The sequence below is a fragment of the Pezoporus flaviventris genome, unplaced genomic scaffold (genome assembly GCF_033815535.1).
Source record: "Pezoporus flaviventris isolate CSIRO_AGI_PZ_B2104156 unplaced genomic scaffold, CSIRO_AGI_Pfla_v1 ptg000003l, whole genome shotgun sequence".
Lineage (NCBI taxonomy): Eukaryota > Metazoa > Chordata > Aves > Psittaciformes > Psittacidae > Pezoporus > Pezoporus flaviventris.
This window is the reverse complement of record NW_026892551.1, coordinates 8,575,161-8,596,424: the sequence shown is the minus strand read 5'-3', so window position 1 is coordinate 8,596,424 and position 21,264 is coordinate 8,575,161. Positions and strand designations below refer to the sequence as shown.

General features: G+C 39.3%; 1 protein-coding gene across 2 annotated transcripts in view; it reads left to right on the top strand.

Moving 5' to 3' along the window:
* The window catches only part of SLAIN1 (SLAIN motif family member 1), a 49,667-nt gene that overhangs the window by 2,060 nt on the left and 26,343 nt on the right, over positions 1-21,264 (top strand). For both annotated transcript variants that reach the window (XM_061445240.1, XM_061445241.1), the window contains exon 2: positions 1,926-2,065. In XM_061445240.1, coding sequence (XP_061301224.1) covers positions 1,926-2,065 — 140 coding nt within the window. The remainder of the gene's footprint in view (positions 1-1,925; positions 2,066-21,264) is intronic.

Below are 21,264 nucleotides of genomic sequence, written 5' to 3'. Positions count from 1 at the left end.
TACATTTCAGGCTGGTGGAAAGTCGTTATTTTGTGTGCCTTAGTACAATATCCTATTTTCCCAACAATTTCCTATAATTTCCATCAATTTCCTATTCCTTTCAACCTCTGGAAGCAATCCTAAATGCTTGAGGGGTGGGGTCGGGCAAAACTTGACCCTCATATCACACAACTGTGGGTCCACAAGAAGAATTTAATGGCAGGGTTTTTTTAATCAGTTTATTCCACCAAGAGTGAGTTGTTTTAGCTGTTGAACGTTTTCATTTCAAGGCTAAATCTCTGTCATTGTCCATGAAAGGTCAGCGGTGTGATGCTAGCTGCTTGGAGCTTGTTTGTAGTGTCAGTCTTTAAAGCAAACTGCGATCTGGAAAGCCAGAGGCCGATGAGTCAATCCTAGTTGTTGATCAGTAATTTTAGTCCTTGAATATCTGTGCAGTTACAAAACCCCATAGAATTAGAATCGTTCCAGATAAATCCAACCTATTTTTGCTGTTCAGCTTTTCACACGAACTCAGTTGTTCAGCTTTTGAAATACTTTTGCAGGTTAACAGGAAAGATGAAAGCTTTTCTGGTTTGCCTTTTTTTTTTCTTTCGTTTCCTTTTTTCTCAGTATTTTTTTTTTTTTTTTTAAATACGCAGCCAGGCACTGCTGGAAGTCGAGGGAAATGAGTCCTCTCCTTGGAGAAATTCAATAGTTGATCTCTGCTGGGATTTCTGAAAGAGATAGCAATCACAGCAAGGATGTTTATTCCTTGTGAGCTGGATAGAGAGTGCTGATTGACTTCAAAGGGATAAAAAAAAAAACCCAACCCATTGATCAGACAGTGGAGAGCAGTTGCTCTCCGGGGATTTGCCTAGCTGTTGAGCCAAAACCCTGAAAGTGAAAGGCTGCTACCTGTTAGTGTTCCTCTGAGGAGCTAATCCCTTGGGGTTTTTTAGGTGTTGCCTTTTGCTCCACTGTGTGCAGGCCAGATTCCTTTGCAGCCTGTGTTTTCCTGGTACCTGAAAAAACTTCCTCTCACTGAAGCTTCATGGATGTAATCCGAAGTGGTCAGGCCAGGGAGCTGCCAGCCGTCTCCAGCAGCCAAGAATAGTTTCCTTCCTGGGAGACTTGCTCTCCCCCAGGTGAACCAGCATCTGCTTGTGCCCACTGATCTACAAAGACAGCAGCGGCAGCGCAGAGCCCAGCTTCAAGAATTTCCCTGATTTGATACCTGGCTTCCTAATGTGCTGGAGCATCTGCTTAGCCGCCTACTATTGTCTGAGAATAGCACATATACTCTAGCTTTTTTCCCTTTTATTTTCCTGCTGGAATTGAATATCAAAATTGGATTTCATTGTTTCTCAGCAAATGTTTTCTAATCTTTAAAAGCTTGATTTGCACAACATTTGATTCATCTGAGACAAGATACTGTGTGTGAATATCAGCAACACTCTGACAAGTTGATTAAATCGTTATAGGTAAAAGAGGGGAATAGTTAACAGTGAAATTGGGATTTAAATGTGAAATCCAATACTGAAATTATCTAACCTCCAGTAAAGTCAAATCTGCAAGGGAAAACTGACAGCTCCTTTGGTGTATGTACAGCACCTAGTGCATTGGAACTTTGGGCAGTGCTGAAATTCAGACAATGAAAACAAGTTTAGATTTTCAGAAAGATGAGATGGAAGATTTTTATGAGAAATCTACTTGAACTTTGTTTTGACGTGCCAGACCTGTAGAGTTCATATTTTGCTGTCACTTTTTCAGAGGGGAAGGAATCAAACTAGTGAAAACTCTTCTACTTTGGAAATCTTTTGTTATTGGATATCATATTGCGGGTCTCTGCACTGTTACACATTGTTAACAGGCAGGAAAGTGGGAATACAAAAGTAAACTTTGAAGTATTATGTATCTTCCTGATACTTATGTGTATTTTGGTTAAGGTTGTATGTCTTGCCTACCAAGACTCTCACTCCTCAAGAGAAATCACTGAGTCCCCTGCAGTGGTGCAGGCGTGTTCTGGATCATCCAAGTCCTGAGATAGAGGCTGCAAAACGTTCCCTATGCTTCAGATTGGAACAAGGTAATCTTATTCTTTAAATTTCTTTACTAGTAAGTTACCATTTTTGGTCTGGTATTTCACTCGTGTTTGGTGTTTTTCACAATTTAGCAAGATCCACAGATGGCACACATGCAAGATTTTTTTTCTATATATGCAAGTCTTCCTCCCGTAAATGCTAACAATTGTTTGGTTTTTTTTTCTGCTCATGCATGTTTTAAAGTGTTCTCCTTTGTTATCCTTTTCTTCCCTGCATAACTCGTGTCTTTTAAACTTGGCAGTTTTTATCCATTGCTTAAAATAGTGAACCTCCCGGCAAGAAAACATTCATGTAAACTTTACTGTTGGTATCTCTATCAAGATTTTAAAAATGATGCTTTTGTTCTTTTGCAAAGTCAAAATTATTATGGTGCTCTAAATTTTTAGAGGCATATTTATCCACATCTAATGTATTATCAGGACTTTGCTGAGTATAGGACAGACCAAGAAGAGCTGTAAAATGACTGCTAGCACTTCTTTGTTAGGCTCTCAGTAGTCTCAAGGACTGGGATCTATCTGATGGATGTTTGGTGCCAGTGAACTTGTAGAATTATAGCTGGATGTGCTGAATTTTGTTCTAAATAAGTATCAGCAAGCATTATTTTTACTTTTTTACCACCCAGGGTCCTATTAAGATTGTAATGAGTGTTGTTGAAGAAAGTGGTTAAGGTAGGATGTTAAGGTTTATAACTCACTAAGAAAGAAGCAGCAAATGAACTATATAGGTGACAGGAGAAAGGAATAAAGCTAATGACAATATGAGCATATGGCTGTATAATCTAACTACAGCCATCATTAAAAGACTGAACATGTTCCTGTGTGCTTTGGAGGGTATGAGTAGCTGGGTAGCTGTGGATTAGTATTATCCAAAATCGGGTATTTAACAGAATCAGCCTCTGCAGGCATCTGTCTTTATATCAACTATAAAAGATTGTACAGTGATTATTGTCCTAACAATATTTAGTTCAGCTCATTTGCCTTAAGTTAGGTGGGCTAAACTGTGGTTCCTATGTTGGTAATCATCCAGCCTAGGTTTAGGGTGGAATTTGGCTTGTGATTTAGAAACTTGACTTCAGGCTCTGTAGTGTGAGCTTGTTGTCCATGCTTGGCAGTAAGTGGGAATTTAGTCCATAGAGTCAGAGGAATCAGGGGAGATGCTCAGGTGATGAGGTGTAGGAGATGTCCTCAAAATGAAGTCAGTGGCTCTCTTGAGATCAGTAATGAGTGCTTGAAACTCAACTCCCATCTAGTCATCTGTTGTCTATGTGGTGTAAGATATCCTTGTGTGAATGCCCCATCCCTGGAAGTGTTCAAGGCCAGGTTGGATGTGGCTTTGAGCAGCTTGGTCTAGTGGAAGGTGTCCCTGCCCATGGCAGGGGTGTTGGAACTGAATGATCTTAAGGTCCCATCCAGCCCATACCATTCTGTGTTTGCAGTCTGGAGCTGACTTTCATGTAGAAGCTTAGTTTGGATTGCCCCACATAGGTATCCAGTGCCATTTGAGATGTCTTTGGTTACTCTGGTTTCCACTCAGGACAGATACAGACTTTCCACAAGTCCTGTGTCATATCTGCCATACCTTTGATGATGTCTTGGCCTTTCAAGGGCCTCTCAGATGGGCAAGTACACTTAGGTATAGGCAACTAAATCAAGCCCCTAATATGAATGTAGAAACAAGCTCAATCTCTTTCTGTGCAGAAGTCACAGTGAGTGACATATGTCACAGAGTTCTGCTGACAGTGAGTTGGTTTAATCCATATGTTCTACTCATGATGGGTTCATGCATTTCCTGGGCTCTGTACAAAGTTTCTGAGAAATTACATGCCATGTATAAAATTCATTATGGGCGCAGTATGTTCAGGGAGGGAATAGCCTTGTGTTTCTGCTGCAGCAAATCTATGCTAAAATTGTTTTAATTAATAATTCAGTTAGACTTGATTAACTCTCATATTTCTAAAGATTTTATCACCTATACCTTTACAAATAATACATAATGAACCAATGTTGTATTTCTTACCCTGTGTAGAACTTTTTTCACAATATTTATTTCTCCCTCAGTTTGAAACCAGATGTGAGGTTGTTGTAAGAATCTAATAATTTTGTTTTAAAAGTACAGCAGACTTTCTGTAACCTGACTTTCCTGGGGTTTATTTTGCAGTGCACTCTCATCAGTAAGTATATGTGTATAAATACATACAAATAACTTTAGCCTAAAAAAAAAGCATCTCAGTAAGAATGTCATTTTTCTTTTCTGGTCCTAAAATTTCAAACTTTGTCAGTTGGACATTGTCTTCCCCCTTTTAGCCATATGCCTTGCAAGAGCATTTTAATATTGAAAGAGCATTGAAATCTAGTTGTGCCTCTTGTGTTTGGCACTGAGTCAATGGTAACACTGAAGTACTTGAGAATTATTAAAACATGTAGTGAAAAACATTTATGAAGTACCAGAGCATGGTTTCTGAAATGAATTAGAGGTAGAATTGGTTTAGTAAGGTTGTCCATGGTGCATTAGCCAAAAATTAATCCGGTTTAGATTGTCATAGCTTTTTAGGCACTGTAGTGCACATAGAAATAAAAAGCAGTAAAAATTGATTTTTGTCTGCAAAGTCAGCATGCCTAAGTAAGTGCACACAGAAAAAAGAGCCGTGAGCCAAAAGTAGTGAATTTTTGCCAGGCTATTTTTCTGAGTTTTAAGGAATTCCTGTTGTCTTCTTAAGATTTTTAAATCTGTGCTCATTTATTCCTGTTGATGTAAATTTTCTGTGTTATGTTATATCTTGATTTTCATAAAAGTATTAATTTGCTCTCTGAAATATCCCAGCATTAAGATAGGTCATAACAAGGCTAAAACTCTTGTGAGAAACTCCTGGCAAAGCAGTCATAGGTGATGAATTAGTACAATGATTACTTGGTCTTCCAAGCTAGAGAATCAGTTGGATGATGCTCTTTTACTTTTTGCCTTGCTGTGCTCAACAGTCTGTTTCTTTTTGAGTGAAATTGACTGCTTCAGGTATTTCATTGTGGAAGTAAGATTTCATCTTGGAATAAATCTTCTACGGGAATAAGCACTATGGTGGTCTCCAGCAGGTGGTTCATCTGTGAACCCCTGTGAGAACTTGGACAAGGTCTACCGCTAAGTAGGTAAAGCTTTTATCTTGTTCATAATGAACTAGGCTTATTACAAACTGTGTTTCTGTGGATTAAGCATGCTAGCTTTAAAGAGGATGACAGTTAAATGTAACCTCATACGATAAGATCTTTGCTTGGAGTTGTTCCTGTTTTCCATGAACAATTAGTGTCTGGGTAATATTTGTTTGTGTGTCTTTTTTTCTTATTTTTTTGTTTCTCCCTGACCTGATCTAGATCACTTCTTTCTTTTTGCTCTTCTTCAGTCATCTTTTGTTTGAAACCTTTCTGGTTGGCTTTGTTTACAGCAGTTGTCTCTCTACCATAGGGTCAGTTCCCTCTCCCTTTGTTTTTTAATCTTGCCATCTATTTTATTTCCTTCAGATTCATTCAAATCAACAGGGCCACATAACAGCCTTAACAGTGTGATGGAGCTTCTTCTGTATTTTCTTGGTAGTATTTGGAGATTTTGGGGCACATCAGTATTAAGCCCAGTTAGCAGAGAGAAGCAGTGTGTAAACTTCCTAGCTGGTGCAGATGGGTATAGCCCCTCTGAAATGGGTGAGATGGTGTTGACTGACACCCTGGCTGAAGACACCCTGTATAGCTTCACTTCTGTAAAATGCTCTGGAGGAGGCAGGTGGATAAACTGAGGAGTTAAGAGGCTTAGTCAGTCTGTAGGAGCTCAGCTTTTATTCAGGGCCTCAAGGCATATCTCATCCAATTCAGCCTTCCAGACAGAAAGCTCCTCTTTCTTGGAGAATGTGAAATATTGGCTAGTTTCAGCGTTTGGCTTAGATGAGTTCTTATTCAGAAGTGCTGCTTCAGATGTTTAAGAAGTGGAGGCAACAGAAGTCTGTAGATTATACAGTTGGCTGCAGTAATTTACAATTTCAAGATTAAACTCTGCTTCATTTCCTAAACTGAGTAATGCACTTCAGGATGAATGCTGTTATGTCATCTAGAGAATGATAAGGTGTGTTGTGAAACACACCTGTTGTAGTTTCTTTCCAATTGCTTATTATTTCACAAACCTCAAGAACGTAGTCAGTGACATTTTAGCCTTTATTGTGTTGTATCCCAATGTCAGATGTCCATTAAGTTTGGTGGCCAAGCATATAACATATCCAGAAGAAAAAACCCAAACTAAAATGAATTGTTTAATTTAACAATGGCATATTCTTTTTACTTGTAAAAAAAACAGTATTACAGCTGGTAGGGATCCAAGCAGAAGATTTTTGCCTGGATATGCAACTTCTTGCTTAAAGAGAAAGAGGTGAGGTCCTGTCCCATGCTCCTAAATCTCTTTCACTTCCCAGGGATTCATAGTGAAGTGATTTAATTTGTAATCTTTAAGATACAAAATACATTTCATCAACTGTTAAGAGCTGCTGTCATAGGGAACTTCTGTGCTGTAGTCTGTTAACAGCAGAATCAAACAGAAAATGCTGTAAGTGGACGAAAGCTTTTATTTTGTGTGCTTGAGCTGGATCCAATGGTGCGCCCAGTGCAAGGTGGGATTTTTCTATTATTCTGATACAGGTTTATTTGCTGTCCATTGATAGATCAGAAATGTGTGTTGTGGCACTCGTACTAGATTAATAAGATTTAGTCTTATTATATTTTTCTCATCATTATTTTTCATATGTAATGGAGGTATAAAGTTTTATGTAAAATGCTTTTGGGGTAGAATGATACCATGTTGGAGCTTGCAGATGATTGGATCGTTGCTTCCATTGTAAATAATAAAATGCCTAAAACTCTACAAGGAATGAAAGAAGTGGCACAACAGGTTTGGTTCCTTTTTCTAAATGTTTCTGATAATAAAAGGTGATGAGCAACTGTAATTTCTGTCATCATAGGAGCACCTTTCGGGGAAAGCAGTATCTCAGAGGACAGGATGCATAGCTGTCTTCTGCAGAAGCTTAGTGCTTGGAGGGCACACATCCATGCACAGGAGCAATTTTCTATTAGATTCCATTTATTTGATGTAACCTGTTGTAACAGCTGCATAATTCCAAGCAGTTCTTAGAGGATTTGCAAATGATGATATCACTGGGTTTTCTGATGCAGCTGCTGATCATGATTTGTGTATTGCATCTGGGAAGAACTCTGGTTTGATACTCTGCTTGCATTTCAGAGTACCTTCTCTCTCTTACTGGAACATTTCTACTCTGCAGATACACTTCCAGATAGGAATATTTGGTTGAAAACCCTTATGGCAGCAAATGCATAAAAGATCAGGCACTTGTTCATTTCACAGATATCTCTTGCCTTCTTAATCTAGTTCTTAGATATGACTTCTGCTTTTTATTAAATTATGCATACTATTTAAGAATTTAATTTCATATTTGGGGATTGATTGTCATGCAGCTCATAAATGTTTTCTTAGAATTGATTTCTAGTTGTCATTACATGTGCCAGAAGATGCTGAGTTCTGGAATTTATCTAAAGGTTTGTGGAGAGGTGGTGTTGGATCTTACCTCAGTTGGGAAGATACCCATCCCATTTTAGAATATAAGTGCTCTATTAATTCATGCTAGCTGCTGAGCTCAGATTATCAACTCATCCTGAGTATTTAAACAGCTAGAAAAACACTGTCAAATTTTATGTGAGGATTTCAGCAGGCTTATTTAATATAACTTATTCTTGCCATATAGGCTCAGAGTCTGTAACGCAGCATATGTCTAAAAGCAATAGTAGTAGCATCAGCCCTGACAGTTACACTAAAAGCCAAGTTAGTGTTATCCAGCAGAGTACTAATCACTGGGTTTGTTTCCAAAGTATGCGGCTACTTTCCTGGATAGGCATTAAAAAGAAACATTGGATTTATTTATGGTTCTGGGGGTACTTGAAAGCTTATCCTCCAGAGATACCTTTTGTATGGAAAAGAGGATCTTTTCAAAACTGGGTTGTGCTGGAAGCTGCCATTTCATTTTTGTTCCTGACAGTCTGAGTCTTGGCAATTGTTTGCTAGCCCCAGTTATTGTTACAGCTTTTCTCTTACATGCTGACTTTCTTTCACTGCTTATTTTTGATGTCTGCAGAAGAGAGCTGGAAATAACATTTCATAATGTAGATGAACCTCCCCCATGTGGTACACAGAGGTGGCACTGCCTCTTTACTAGAAGGTGTATTTCCATATTTTTACTTTCACAGAGCACTTTGGTTCTTGTTCTTACAGCATTGCATCTTTTGGGAAGCTTTTGTTCAGACTGTTCTATGCCATGGCCCCTAAGTATCTTTTGGTTGGTTACTCTTGGGATATAGTCCATAGTCCTGTAAATGTGCCATGCAGTTTTTCTCCTTGGTAGCTGGCCTCACGTGTTAATATATTAGAAGTCAGTTATCTGCACTTGCTTTACTGACTGTTCCACATCCAGCATATCTCTGTTCATATTTCATGGAAATAAAATATTTACACTAGTAGTTTGCTTTTACCTAAGGGTTCATGCCAAAATCCTTGTAATAAAATAAAACCTTTTTGACTCTCCCTGTTAATGAAATATAGTCGGTAAGCTCTAATCTGAATACTTGAGGTATAAGGATATAATTTTTCTTTTGTGGCCCTCCCTTCAGCTTCTATTTTATTAATTCCACTTTTAAAGTGGAATATAGTTGTAAAACTTACAACAACAAAAAAGGTTTTCTTGTGGGATGTTCACTTTTGGTGGGCTCCCTAAGCCATTTGTGAAGTCTTTGAATGTGGCTTGATCAAACACTACAATGGAATACTTCATTAAGAGATTTACACTTCTGAGAAATCTCAGGGAGAAAAGTAGTATAAATATGCCTGTGGGACAGAAAATTGCTTTTGTCAGTAAAAGAGGCTGAAACCTGGGTAATTCTTGTTTTGAAAAGCATTTGAAGCAATGTAAAAATTACATTTTTACTAATTTTAAAGATTCATATGAAAATAAGTCACAAAATGTACTTCAACATGTTCTTGAATATTTTATGATTGAAGTGTGAGATGTTACGGAAAACTGATCCAGGGTAACAATTGATTTTTAAAGTGACATTAAGCTGATAGCTTATACATTATTTATTTATTTCATCTTTTTATTTTATGTATTTTTCAAATTTTTGTGTTACCAAAAAAACCCCAAACTGTGCTACAGTGTAAAGTACCTGCAAACTGAGTCTATGTAGCTGTCTGAGCTAAGATCGAACCCACTTTCTAACACCAGAGAAATCTGTACAGTAACACTATTTTGGGATAGCTTTTTTCAGAAAAGCAGATGGCTGATGTCTGTGTATATTTAACCCTGTGCACCTCCCTACCACAAAGGGACACTGCAAATGCATTCTGACTTGGAACAAATAAGTTTCTTACTTTTGGAAAGAAAGCCAGCTTCTCTTGTATTCATCTTTCCCCATTATCCCTGGGAGTGTTCAAGGCCAGCTGAGACAGGGCTTTAAGTAACCTTGTCCAGTGGAAGGTGTCCCTGCCCATGGCAGGGGGTTTGGGGCTGTATGATCTTTAGGGTGCCTTCCAACTATTCTATGATTGGTACTACATAACCATACAATGTTGATCTTGCTACCTGCGCTGCATTAATTCAGGGTGAGTTGACTTGTATCTTGAAATGCACATTTCTGAAATGGTTGCACATAGGGGTGGTGGTGGCTAGCTTTGGTGAAGTCCTCATGCAGTCAGATAAATTCCACTAAGTGAGAAAAGAGTTGATGAGCTGTATCTTCTGCTGCATAGGAGAGAAGATCAGTTAATTTCTCAGTTTTGTCTGCAGTTGCTGGAGCACAGATTGTATCTGACTAAGCAGGGTGAGGATTTGTAACTAGAGAGCTTTTTGTGGTGCTAAAGGTTATGAGTAACTTCACCTAACCTTACTGGTTTGAATTAGATACCTGGGAAAAACTTAACTGTCCACTGACTCTGGAGAAGCTAAGGGGCAATTCATCCAACCTGTCTTCCTCCATTCTTAAGCAGTTGTCTGAACTGAGTCTGGGATATTCATTTCTCTCCACTAATTAGAAAAAATTTGGGAGTACTTAATGTTGGAAGGAGTTAGATGGCAATATTCCTTTTTACTTTTAGCAAGTCTTGAATACTTGCTGCGTTTTGCAAGACTAACCCTCATACCCTTAATTCAGAGACTGTTTCTCATTGTCTCCTTTTTTTCAGTCATTGCACTTCAGACCCTGCTTGTAATCATTTGTTCAGATGTCTAAGTTCATTCTGCAGAACAGGGACAACTGGGGTCTTTTCATTTTTTTTTTTTCACATACCGATAGCTCATCTGAATCTTTCTATGATAGGCACAAAAATTTTGTACAAGGGTCCATACATACACTGATGAAATGGTGTGAACACTGTAGTATGTGTCTGCTAGTCATAAGTGAGATACATGGCATACTGCTTTGTGTTGCATATGAATCGCAGGGAGAAATCTGTGTGATTCAGTTTTGCTCAGACAGATTTTTTTTTGTCTTGATTACTGGAGCCAGACATGGAGCTGTTTCCATTGCGTCTGACTGCAAGTACCTTGTCCTTGGATCTCAGACATTTGTTACTTAATTCATAGAACATATTGCCCAGATTTATTCAACCTAATTTTAGGCATGTGTCTGGTATACCTAATTTAACAGCACAATCACTTTGGCCATGGTTCATTTACCTTAACAAGGTTACTAAGTGTAATTTGACATGGTCTTGGGTCCTTGAAATATCTAGATGGGGCAGATGGTATGATACAGGACCTGCACAGCAGCCTCACTTAACTAGACCAGCTGGAGCACCTCAGATGTCATTACAGTCTAGTTTTAGACAGCTGAACTATGCCCCTGCTGTTCTGAGCTAAAGGGTGGGCTCTGCTCCAGACTGCAGGTGTTTAAATGAAGTTGGCTAAGCATATGAGATGTGTTTAGTGTGCCCAAGTCTTGTGGACTTCAAGTTGCAAGGACAGCATTGCTATGTTTCTCCAGAGCTGAAGTTGTTGGGAGTCTCAGACCCAGGTGATTTCTCCTCTCCAGTCCACTAGATGCGAGGCTGCTACAGTTTCCTATTTTCATGTCCAGCCAGTTGTTAAGACTGAGTCTTGCCAGAAGGTCCCACACTCTCACTTGTCCATGTGCAGCCACAAGGATGTGTTTGCCACTTGCCTGGACTTAGGTTCCTTCCATTGTTCGGTTTCCGACACCCGTGCTGTGGTAGCTGACCCCTACATCCATTGTCCAGGCAGTATCCAGGCCCCAAACCTCTGGTCCTGTTTGCTAGCTAGTCTGATTTGATGTTTATTGGCATCTCACATGCTCGTGGACATCTGGTAGCTGGCCTAGACCCAAAGTCTCTCCAGTGCCAAGCCTGTAGCCCTGCAGTTGCTCAGTAATGGGTTCCCAGACCTCATCTGTCTAATTGGCTAGCATGGTTTGGAGTTTTCTAAACTCTCTCATACATGCATATGCATTTGTGCACTCACACGTGGCACAGACAACACCCTTTGTGCAGAAAAATAGTTGAGAGTTAAGTATGAAGTAGAGACTGATCAAGTGCAGGGCTGGCTCACATCAGTGACCTCTTGGTCACTTTTGGGAACTTCACAGTCTGTTCCTTGTTATGTCGAGCAACATTTCATGTTGCATCTGGTTACAAGTCATCTCCTGGCATACCTTCATACAAGCAGTATTTAGTATCCCATTATAGCCAGTAGAAAGACAGGGCTAGGTTTGGTTGTCCATATATGTGTGGCACTGATGCCCTTGAAATGCGCTGAGTGGATATCTAAAAGGCAGAATATACCTACTTGCGGGCAGCTGAATTGAGCTGTAGGTCTTCATTGACTGTAATCAGAGCTTAGGTGCAAAACTTAGTTGTGGACATCATAAACACTCAGAGGACATGTCTGGGAAGGTAGAAAGGTAGTGACAAATGCCTGAAGCAATCCTATGACAAAGCTTAATTTCTTTTTCTTCTTAGAAATGTGTTCATGTCTTATGACTTTTTTTTAATAGACATTGTTTTTATTGGTAATGAAATTGAATTACCTCTTCAATGATACAGGTATTATAATGCAGGCAACTTTAATATGTCACCTGCTAATTTGAAAGAATTAAGAGTTTTGGAAGGACAAATCGTAATTATTTTCTCATTCGCTCCGGATGTAACTTCAGGCTATAGCTTTTAAATTATTAGAATGTTGGCATATGGCTTCTGTGGTTTTTCATGCATCATACAGCAGTATGTATTCATTACTTTGTCTTTTCCATTTAGAATTGCTGTTTACATATAACAAAATTCAGTATGCACTTTATATTAATGTTGTCATATCATTGAAGAGTTACCAGCACATAAGAAAGTAAGTGGTGCAAGATAACTTGTATTTTCAGCATGTGAATGGACTTTGGGTAGTATTAACTACTTGCCACTTCTTTTAAAGCCACTTGAAAGCCATGCAAAGATTTGTGTCAGAAATTTAAGTAAGCTGTTAAGGCCAGGGGCAGTCATTTGTTGTATCCTTCAGGCGTGACTCATAAAATGCAGTTCCAACTTCACTGGGCTCAAGGTACTACCACAGTATAGTCTTATTGGTAAAAGTAGGATTGAGTGTTAAGTCTTAAGAATTTGCATCTGACTGGTAGCATATCTTTTTTTTTGTTGTTGTTGTTGTTTTTCCCCCAATTTTAGAGTTATTTGGCACTTATGTGTTTGTGATTTTTAGCTTTAGGCAATGTTTTCTTCATAACACCTCTTAAGTCTATTATGGGTTTAGGGAATGGTTTTGTGGGCTGTAGTATGTGATAGCAGTTTAGTTATCTGTGGTGTTGTTGCCTGCAAAAACAGAGGACTGCACTTAGCATCCTAACAGCTTAAGGTCCTTTCTTCCTAGAGGTGCATGTCCCTGAAGTAGATCTGTGAAACACTAGAAAAACCTCTTTGTTCTTCCTTCCCAGTCCTTAGGAAAATTAGGGAAGGGAGCAGTTTATAGGCCAGCATGGAATAGGGTATGATGGAGTGATGGAGTCATCACTTCAGCCTATTGCTCCATGGTGTCACCAGTTTTCTTTTTTTGTCATTTCTGCTTCACGTGTTGCAGTTATGTAGCCAACGTTAAGAGTGCCTCAGGGTTGTTTATTAAATGTCTTTTGAAACACTGTGAAATACTTCACTATAATCACAAATTAGTCTTTATTTCTAAATAAAAAAGATCCAGTCTGTAAGTAGGCACATATGTTCCCACTGTATTGGACTTGGTCCAAAAGAGATTTTATTTTTGGCCTATGTGGGTGCTGTTAAATCGGAGGTAATTTTACTTGGAAGAAACAAAATTTTTTTTTATGGAGAAGCTTGAAGAAACATCTCAAGCTTTGTTGTCTAAGACTGCTTTTGCTTATTGTGGACGTGACAGGTTCTAGTGGTGGAAAATCTGTAAAAAGATACTGTAGAGTTCTTTTTATCCTGAAAATAAGACGTGGGCAGAAGGATGTTGCAGCAGCGTTATAATTGTATTGATGGTCATTCTGCAAGTTGTATGCTTTGACTTGTCCCTTGTGCCATTCTTGTGCTTTCCCTGTTGTACTGTGCTCTTGATCGATAATGTTATATTCCTCTCTCCTTTTCTGTATGCTTACACTTACGTTACTTGTTTGCAAGGAGCAAGGATTGCCACTTTATTAAATGCTTGTACAGCTCTTGCTAGAGTGTATGTACCTCTGCGAGGTACTCGGGAAGTCTCTCGTGATGTCTAAAGTCACCCCATGAGAATTTAAGTTTAGAAATGTGCTCTAAGTTAGTGCCGGAAGAAACCTGTCTTTCTCTAGGGAGTCAGAAGAGAGTTGTCTATTTAGGCTAAAAATTGTCATTGCAGAAGCCAGAAGCCCTGACCCCCATGATAGTAATGATAATGGTGTCTATATCAAACATATGTATGTTCAGCCTGGAGAAGAGAAGATTCCAGGGAAACTTTATTGTAGCTTTTCAGTTCTTAAAAGGGGCCTATACGAAAGATGGGGAGAGACTTTTTATCAGGGCCTGTTGTGACAGGACAAGGGGTGACGGTTTTAAAAGAGGGGGGATTCAGGCTGGATGCGAGGAAGAAATTCTTTACAGTGGGGATGGTAAAATTCTGGCACAGGTTGCCCAGAGAGGTGGTGGATGCACCATCCCTGGAGATAAGACTGGGCTGTCTGTGGTTCTGGGCAACCTGATCTAGATGAAGATGTCCCTGCTCATTGGGATTGGACTAGATGAGCTTTGGGGGTCCCTTCCAACCCAAACTATTCTATGATTCATTGAATCTATGTCATTTCATCCATTCTTCTAGAAGTAACTGTTTGGTTAGTATTTCTTCATTTTACCCTAGATTGGTGTTGAACCCTAGTTCTACACAACGGTATGTATTCTGAATACTTTATTATAGTTGACAGTCACATAAAATTCTATCAGTACTTTTCTTAATCCTAAACTTTTGTGGTTGTTTTTTTTTTTCCTTATTTGGTGTTTCAGAAGTATGAAAACCCTATTTTATAGTGTCGGGGGTTTTTTTGTTTTTTTTTTTTTAAGGGTTTTGTAGTATTTCTCTGCTTTGGGTGATAGTGTTAACACATTCTCATAGTAAGCACATAACTGTAACACCTGCTATATTTATCCAGATTCCACAGGGGTCCTTGAGGGTAAGTGCTGCTTTTGACCCTGATTTAAGCCTAACTTGTAGTTTTTCCAGTCAGATTCAGTATAGGCAGCAGGTATACTTTTGCAAAAAAAAAGGGAGTGTGGTATTTTGGAGCAGGGTGTCAGAGTGAGAAAGTGTAGACAGAGAAGCCCTCTTCAAAAGCCTCCTTTCAGAGGTTTAACCTGTCAATAAAGATGGCAAGTAGATAATGTGTTTATGGGTGCTTCTTGGATGCAGGGGAAATTCAGAACTAACCAGTAAGGTTAGAAAAAAAGTGCAGTTTAGCATTAATATTTGAATTATTTTATCCTTTTTGTGTTATGATAAATGCTCAAGAGATTTATATCCCAACAGAGACACATATTTGAATTACACCTGGTATGTAATTATGACCCTATACTGTTTGGAGGAGGATGGGAAATTGTCCTTCTATGAGTCTGTTATTTACAGAATAGATCCCTTATCTCGCTTGCAGATGGTAACTTAAAAATGAGAAAAAGAATTACATATACTACCAAAAAAATTGAATTTAAGGAATGTAATTAGCTCTGTTTTTCTCCAGACAACTGTTCCTCTAAACAAAAATTTACATCTTTGATTCAAATTGTTGCTAGCAGTATAGTACATGTCCACCTAGAATTGCTGTACATCCTTTGTGGCATATGGCAATGAAGTTCTGTCTTATTAACTGGGGCAAAACCCTATCTACCTTCTCTGAAGGAGTGCACTAACCACTACATAATAGTCTTTTTTGGTTTGTTTTACCTCTAGTTCAGTGGATAGTCTAAATGAACATGCTGTCTTCAGCAGATCATGAGAGCACATGGTGTGTAGCTAATCTCTGATCTGCAGGGGGAGTTGAACTGATACCTGTTCTGTATAAAGCAGAGAAGGGATAAGTAGCCTTGCTCCTTATCCTGGAGAAGTCCCCTAAGTGTGGACTCACAGGGTGAAAGGGCAAAGGCGCCATTCCTCTAACTCCATTTTGTGAATGGCAGCTGAGCCTGTCTCGAAATCTGTATTAAAAAAAAAAAAGGCAAACTATTTTGTTCTCTAAAATAAGCCTTTCAACATGGGTTTTAGTTTTGAATGAATTTATTTACACTGCAGTTCAGTGTTTGCCCTATTACATATTTGTCAAGAGTTTTAGTTGATACAATTTTATTTTATTGTGGTGGTGTTTGCTGTTGTTTGTTTTTTTTCTTGAATGGCACTTTTACTACTGACTTCTATCTTTTATTCAACTCCTGAGACCAAAGCTGCAGAAAGGGAGCCTGTCCAGCAGAGCTCTTTGTGACTGCTGTGACTGCGATGACTCAGCTCCTGTACTGAATGCACAGGAAGATAAATATGATGGCACTGATGATCTTAGATGTACCAGTACAAAGACACAAAGACTCAAGAGATCACAAAGCAGCTGTTGTTCTCTAAGGGATGAAAACAGCATTTCCAAGAGTGGGTGCACTATTAACACTGGTGTTTTAGAATTGCTTTGGGCTGATTGAACTGGAGACATCTAATGTACAGTTGCAAGATATTAGGGAGATTTAGTTCTGCACAAAAAAGCTCTATTAGGTTAACTGGTTTTAAAAACAGGCTTCCTTCTCAGACTGAAGTTGAAAAATACACAAAACCTGTAGTTTTTTTGCTATGTAGATGGCAGCTTGCTGATAAGGTACAAGGTTTTCATGTTCTTAGTAGCCTTGAAGGGTATGCTTGTATACAGAGCATATACAGGCACACAGATTACCTCAACCGTCCTTGTTGTGTTATCAGAACATAAGTAGACACTAAGAGTTAATCTTGTCAGTGCATACAACCTGTCTACACTGCGCAGAGGCATGCCAAACAGCCTAGCTCTAGTACATCCATCCACACACTGCAGTGCAGTGCTGCATTGATAATATAGTAATAATATATATCAGTATAGCTGTCGCTTGGATCCAGCTTGAATGAATAACCCAACACTCCTCTATTTCAACTCTCAGGTTATATCTTCTCTAGCTACCATATGTGTCTGTTTCTCTGTGTTAAATGTGCTAGAAGTGCATTCAAATAAGATTTATACTAGCTTTTTTAAACAATCTTAAACTTCAGGGTTGAAACTGGGGACTAATTGAAAAATAGAGACATCTGTGGAGCATGAGATATTTCTTCCTCCAGTGACAGGGAAGGACAGAGAGGAGTATAGCTGTTTAGGTAGGACTGGAGGTCAAATTTGAACACTGAAAAGTAGTTGAGGTGAATACAGACCACAGAGTTTAGTAAAGACAGAGGACATGCTGCATTTTTCAAAATGTTCTTCCTCCATCTCTCCCCTCATGTGTAGCTGGAATTCAGATTGGTTTCCATACAATAGCTTCTGTAATAATTTTTAGTCATCAAGCAAAATTAATTTCCAGCCTTCACTTACTAGTGAAGTGTATGGTAAACTGAAATTCTGTTGAAAGCCAGACCTTCCATCACTGTAAAATTAATCCAAGACAAGAATTAAGTGAAATGTCTCTAACCTTATGGTAGGAGGGAAGGTAACTAAATAAATAGTTTTTTTAAAAAAATGTTCTTCTGTAATTACATCTCATGTACAAGATAGAAATAATGGAAAAAATATAGTAGTAGAAACACAATAGGAAAAGGACCATGTTGATCCAAAACCTACCAAAATCTCTAGAAGTCCTTCTTGTTTGTGCATTGACCTTATGTTAGTTCCTTAAGGTATTTAGCCTACTAATTGTAAGCTTTTTGGAGTGAATGTCAGATAACTTTGAGAGGAGTCTTCTGCTTTATATTTAAGGTTAGAAATATGGTAAGATGAGATTCAGTATTTATTGGTTCCCACATGACTGAAAATAGAATGAGTTCATGCTCTTGACTTGGCTGACAGCAATCAATACAAACTGTTTAAAACTCTGAAGCTCGATTCCCCATAGTCAGAGATTTTGCTTGAGGAGGACTTTGCAAAGCCTGCCTAGACACCATGCAGTGGTTCTGACACACAGTAGAGCTATACATGGTATTCTTGCTGTTGTTCAAGTGTTGGGAAGATCAGGTCTGTGCTGGAGACCTGAATGCAAAGTAGTTTGGTTCATCAAGAGTGTGAAAAGATGTGGATCCATTACCTGCTTTGGGAATGGTTGTCGGGTGTTGACATAAAGATCAACTTTCTGTAGTGGTATTAAGAGTCATTTACACATCATACTATATTGTATTGGCAAAATACCCCTGCACTAACACGCTATTTGATGTTTTAAGTATTTTGAAGTATTAAGTGGATGTGGCAAGTGTACTGCTATGGGGAAATAGGTATCCTTGAGCTGCAAGACAGATGCCCAAGAAAGCATCATAGAATAGTTAGGGTTGGAAAGGACCTTAAGATCATCTCATTCCAACCCCCCTGCCATGGGCAGGGGCACCTTACACTAGACCACGTCACCTGAGACTCTGTCCACCCTGGCCTTGAACACTGCCAGGGATGGAGCATTCACAACTTCCTTGGCCAACTCATTCCAGTGAAGAACTTCTTCCTTATATCTAACCCAAACTTCTCCTGTTTAGGTTTGAACAGGTAATTATCATAAGTGTTAGTTCAGGAGTAATCTGACAGAAATGTCCAAAAATGAAATTACTAGCTTTTACTGAGTCTCAAAAATGTCACTGCACCTGCATGTCTTGTACAAAAGTAAAGGAAGCCCCTTTAGGAATAGGGGACATGAAACTGCTTCTCCTTCCCTTGGATGCTGAGGCAAATTCCACATCTAAGGGAAGCCCCAGGGGACAGAGCTGTGTGGCTGGGGAAGAGGAGGACCTGTAACAAGAGTCCCATACCCAGTACGTGCACCAGATGGATTAGTAGCTTGAAAGCCTGCTCCTGAATAATAGATAACCATGTCTGAAGAAGTACAGGGCCAGATTTCTCTAAGTCAGTTTTACCACCAGATGCTTTTTAGGATTAAGTGCTCACTGAAGTGCATAGATCATGATCATGGGCCCATATTAGAAGCAATCCCCCCACCTCAGCGTGCATTATTAACCTTATATATGAAACTAGGTTTCTCACTCCATTGATTCCCAAATCTCTGCTAATGAGAGTGGTGAGTTAGAAGGCTCAGTACACCCCAGGGGACATGCCCAAGAAGGGCTCCCCAGATCCTTCCTGTAAAGTGGTTTGCAGAGTCTTTCAAAATAGCAACTCTGATAACTACTCTCTGTCTCAAAGTGAAAGAAATTTCTGCCTTCTCCCTTGGTTAAGGAACTTTAATTAGCATTTTTGTTGAATATCTTGATTAGATTATGGGCCTGGATTTAGACTTTAAACTTTGTTTCTTTACAGCAGACCCTAAAATTAGTATTGTAAGAGCACATTTTATACAGAAATAGGAAATATTAACTGTGTATATTCTGGTCAGCACTCTACAGCTGTATATAAGCTTTGCACAGGGTCAACAGTAAAATACAAAGCATACAACCAACCCTACACATCCCATTGCAGTTAAAGGCACCTCTTTGAGAGGTGATGACAATATGACAGTGTTAATTCAGACAACACAGATTTAGGTCTTCCTGGTTTGATAATACCACAGAACTGTTAGTAATCCAGCGCAGTAGCTGTCGAGCTGCTGGTCAGCAACGCTTTACTGTGTGAGCGCTGCATCCTAGGCAAGTATCTCTGCTGCAAGTGTTGAATTATGGAGGCTGTGGAGGTGAGTCCTGCAGCTTCATACTCCTTGCTGCTGCTTGTTGGCAGACATTCCCTTAACTGCTTCAGAACTAGAGAGAATGTCATACTCAGTTGGTTTTACTATTTGTGTTGTGGCAAACAGAATTTAAACCAGTGCTGAGTGATTGCAGAATGTGCTTTCTACAGTACTCTGTAGGATTTTGCTGTATCACAGTCAGTGAAATACAGACAAAGCAGTTACCAAAGGTAATGAATTCATGAAGGCAAATAAGGTTGGGATGAGTTTCACAGCACTTAATGCAATGAGCATGAGCGTTCAAATTTTGCTTATGATGACATCAGAGAATATGAGCGTCTCTCCCAGTGTTACACTTGTGTGTAAGCAATGATAGAATAATGTTTTATGAAGGAAAATGTAAACTATTTCACAAAGTGTGCCAAGCCAAATGTTTTCCCTTTGGATTACAGGCAGTGAGTAAAATGTGATTCACCCCGATCATGATGCTCAAACAATGTTTTAAGTGGTATATGTATCATGACTTCTGACACAGCTCTGCTTAAATGTAATTCTTTGCCATGATGCAGACCGCAATAGCAATGTCTGTGTCAAGACACCTGTTTCACATTAGAAGAGTGAAGCCACCACTCATAAGTGTGGCATGGAGCTTTCTGCAAGGTTATATGAACTATTTGAGAACAGATTAGTTACGCCCGCCAGGTTTGGTGCTGCTAGCGAAGGTATGCTGATAGTAGAAGAGGCATTAGTTTCTTGTCACAGTCCTACCTTTCTTTAGGTAGATGCACCAGTCTCCTCAGAGCTTATGCAGGGCTCTTGGACACTCTGCTCTGCTGTGTTATAAACCAACCTCAGTCTCTTGTGGATCTGCTACATTTGGAATAAGATCATAGATGGTTTGGTTTTGGAGGGACCTTAAAGACCATCTCCTTCAAAACCCATTGTCAGGGCACCTTCCACTGGACCAGGTTGCTCAAAGCCCCATCCAACCTTGCCTGGAACACTGCCAGGGGTGGAGCATCCACAACTCTCTGAGCAACCTGTTCCAGTGCCTCATCACTGTGGTTGTCTTCCTTTCATCCCTTTATACAGGAATGTAACTTGCTTTGTCAGGGACATATGTCCTGTTCTAACTTCATTTGTGCTTCCAGGAACTGCTGCCCATTCAGATCTACTTGTGGTGAACAGATGATGGCTTCCTAGCTTGTTTCAGTCGCTACATGCTGTGTGAGCCTAACTAGAGATCTGATAATTTACAGCCAGAATCAGCAGAGAGAGGAGGTCTATCCAGTTGGCACAGCAAGGGTTGGAGGAAGATTTTTCTTTTGCTTGGTGTGCACTGTCTGCACATCACAGTGATAGACTTTTACCCTTTGAATGATATTGTAAGGTCATTATTATTTTGTTCCCTTCTTGTTGATAATTGTTAAAATGCAATGAAAGTGGTGGTTTTCTCTGCATTGTATGTGTAAGCAAGCAGTTGGTGTCAGACATTGAGTTAATCTTGCCTGCACTTACACACATTGTGGAGGCTGCTCTTGTTTCTTTTGGAGGCAAAGTGGGCTTCAGCAGCCTCACCTTCCTGCTTCTATTTTCTGCTTCTCCATCTCTCCTTAAATGCTCTGGTACAACTTGACTCCATCTTGCTGGCAAAGGGCATTGAAGAACTCCTCATTGTTTGTTTTTTTGTTTGTTTTTTTTTTTAATAAATTAACAAAAACATCTTTTTAATACA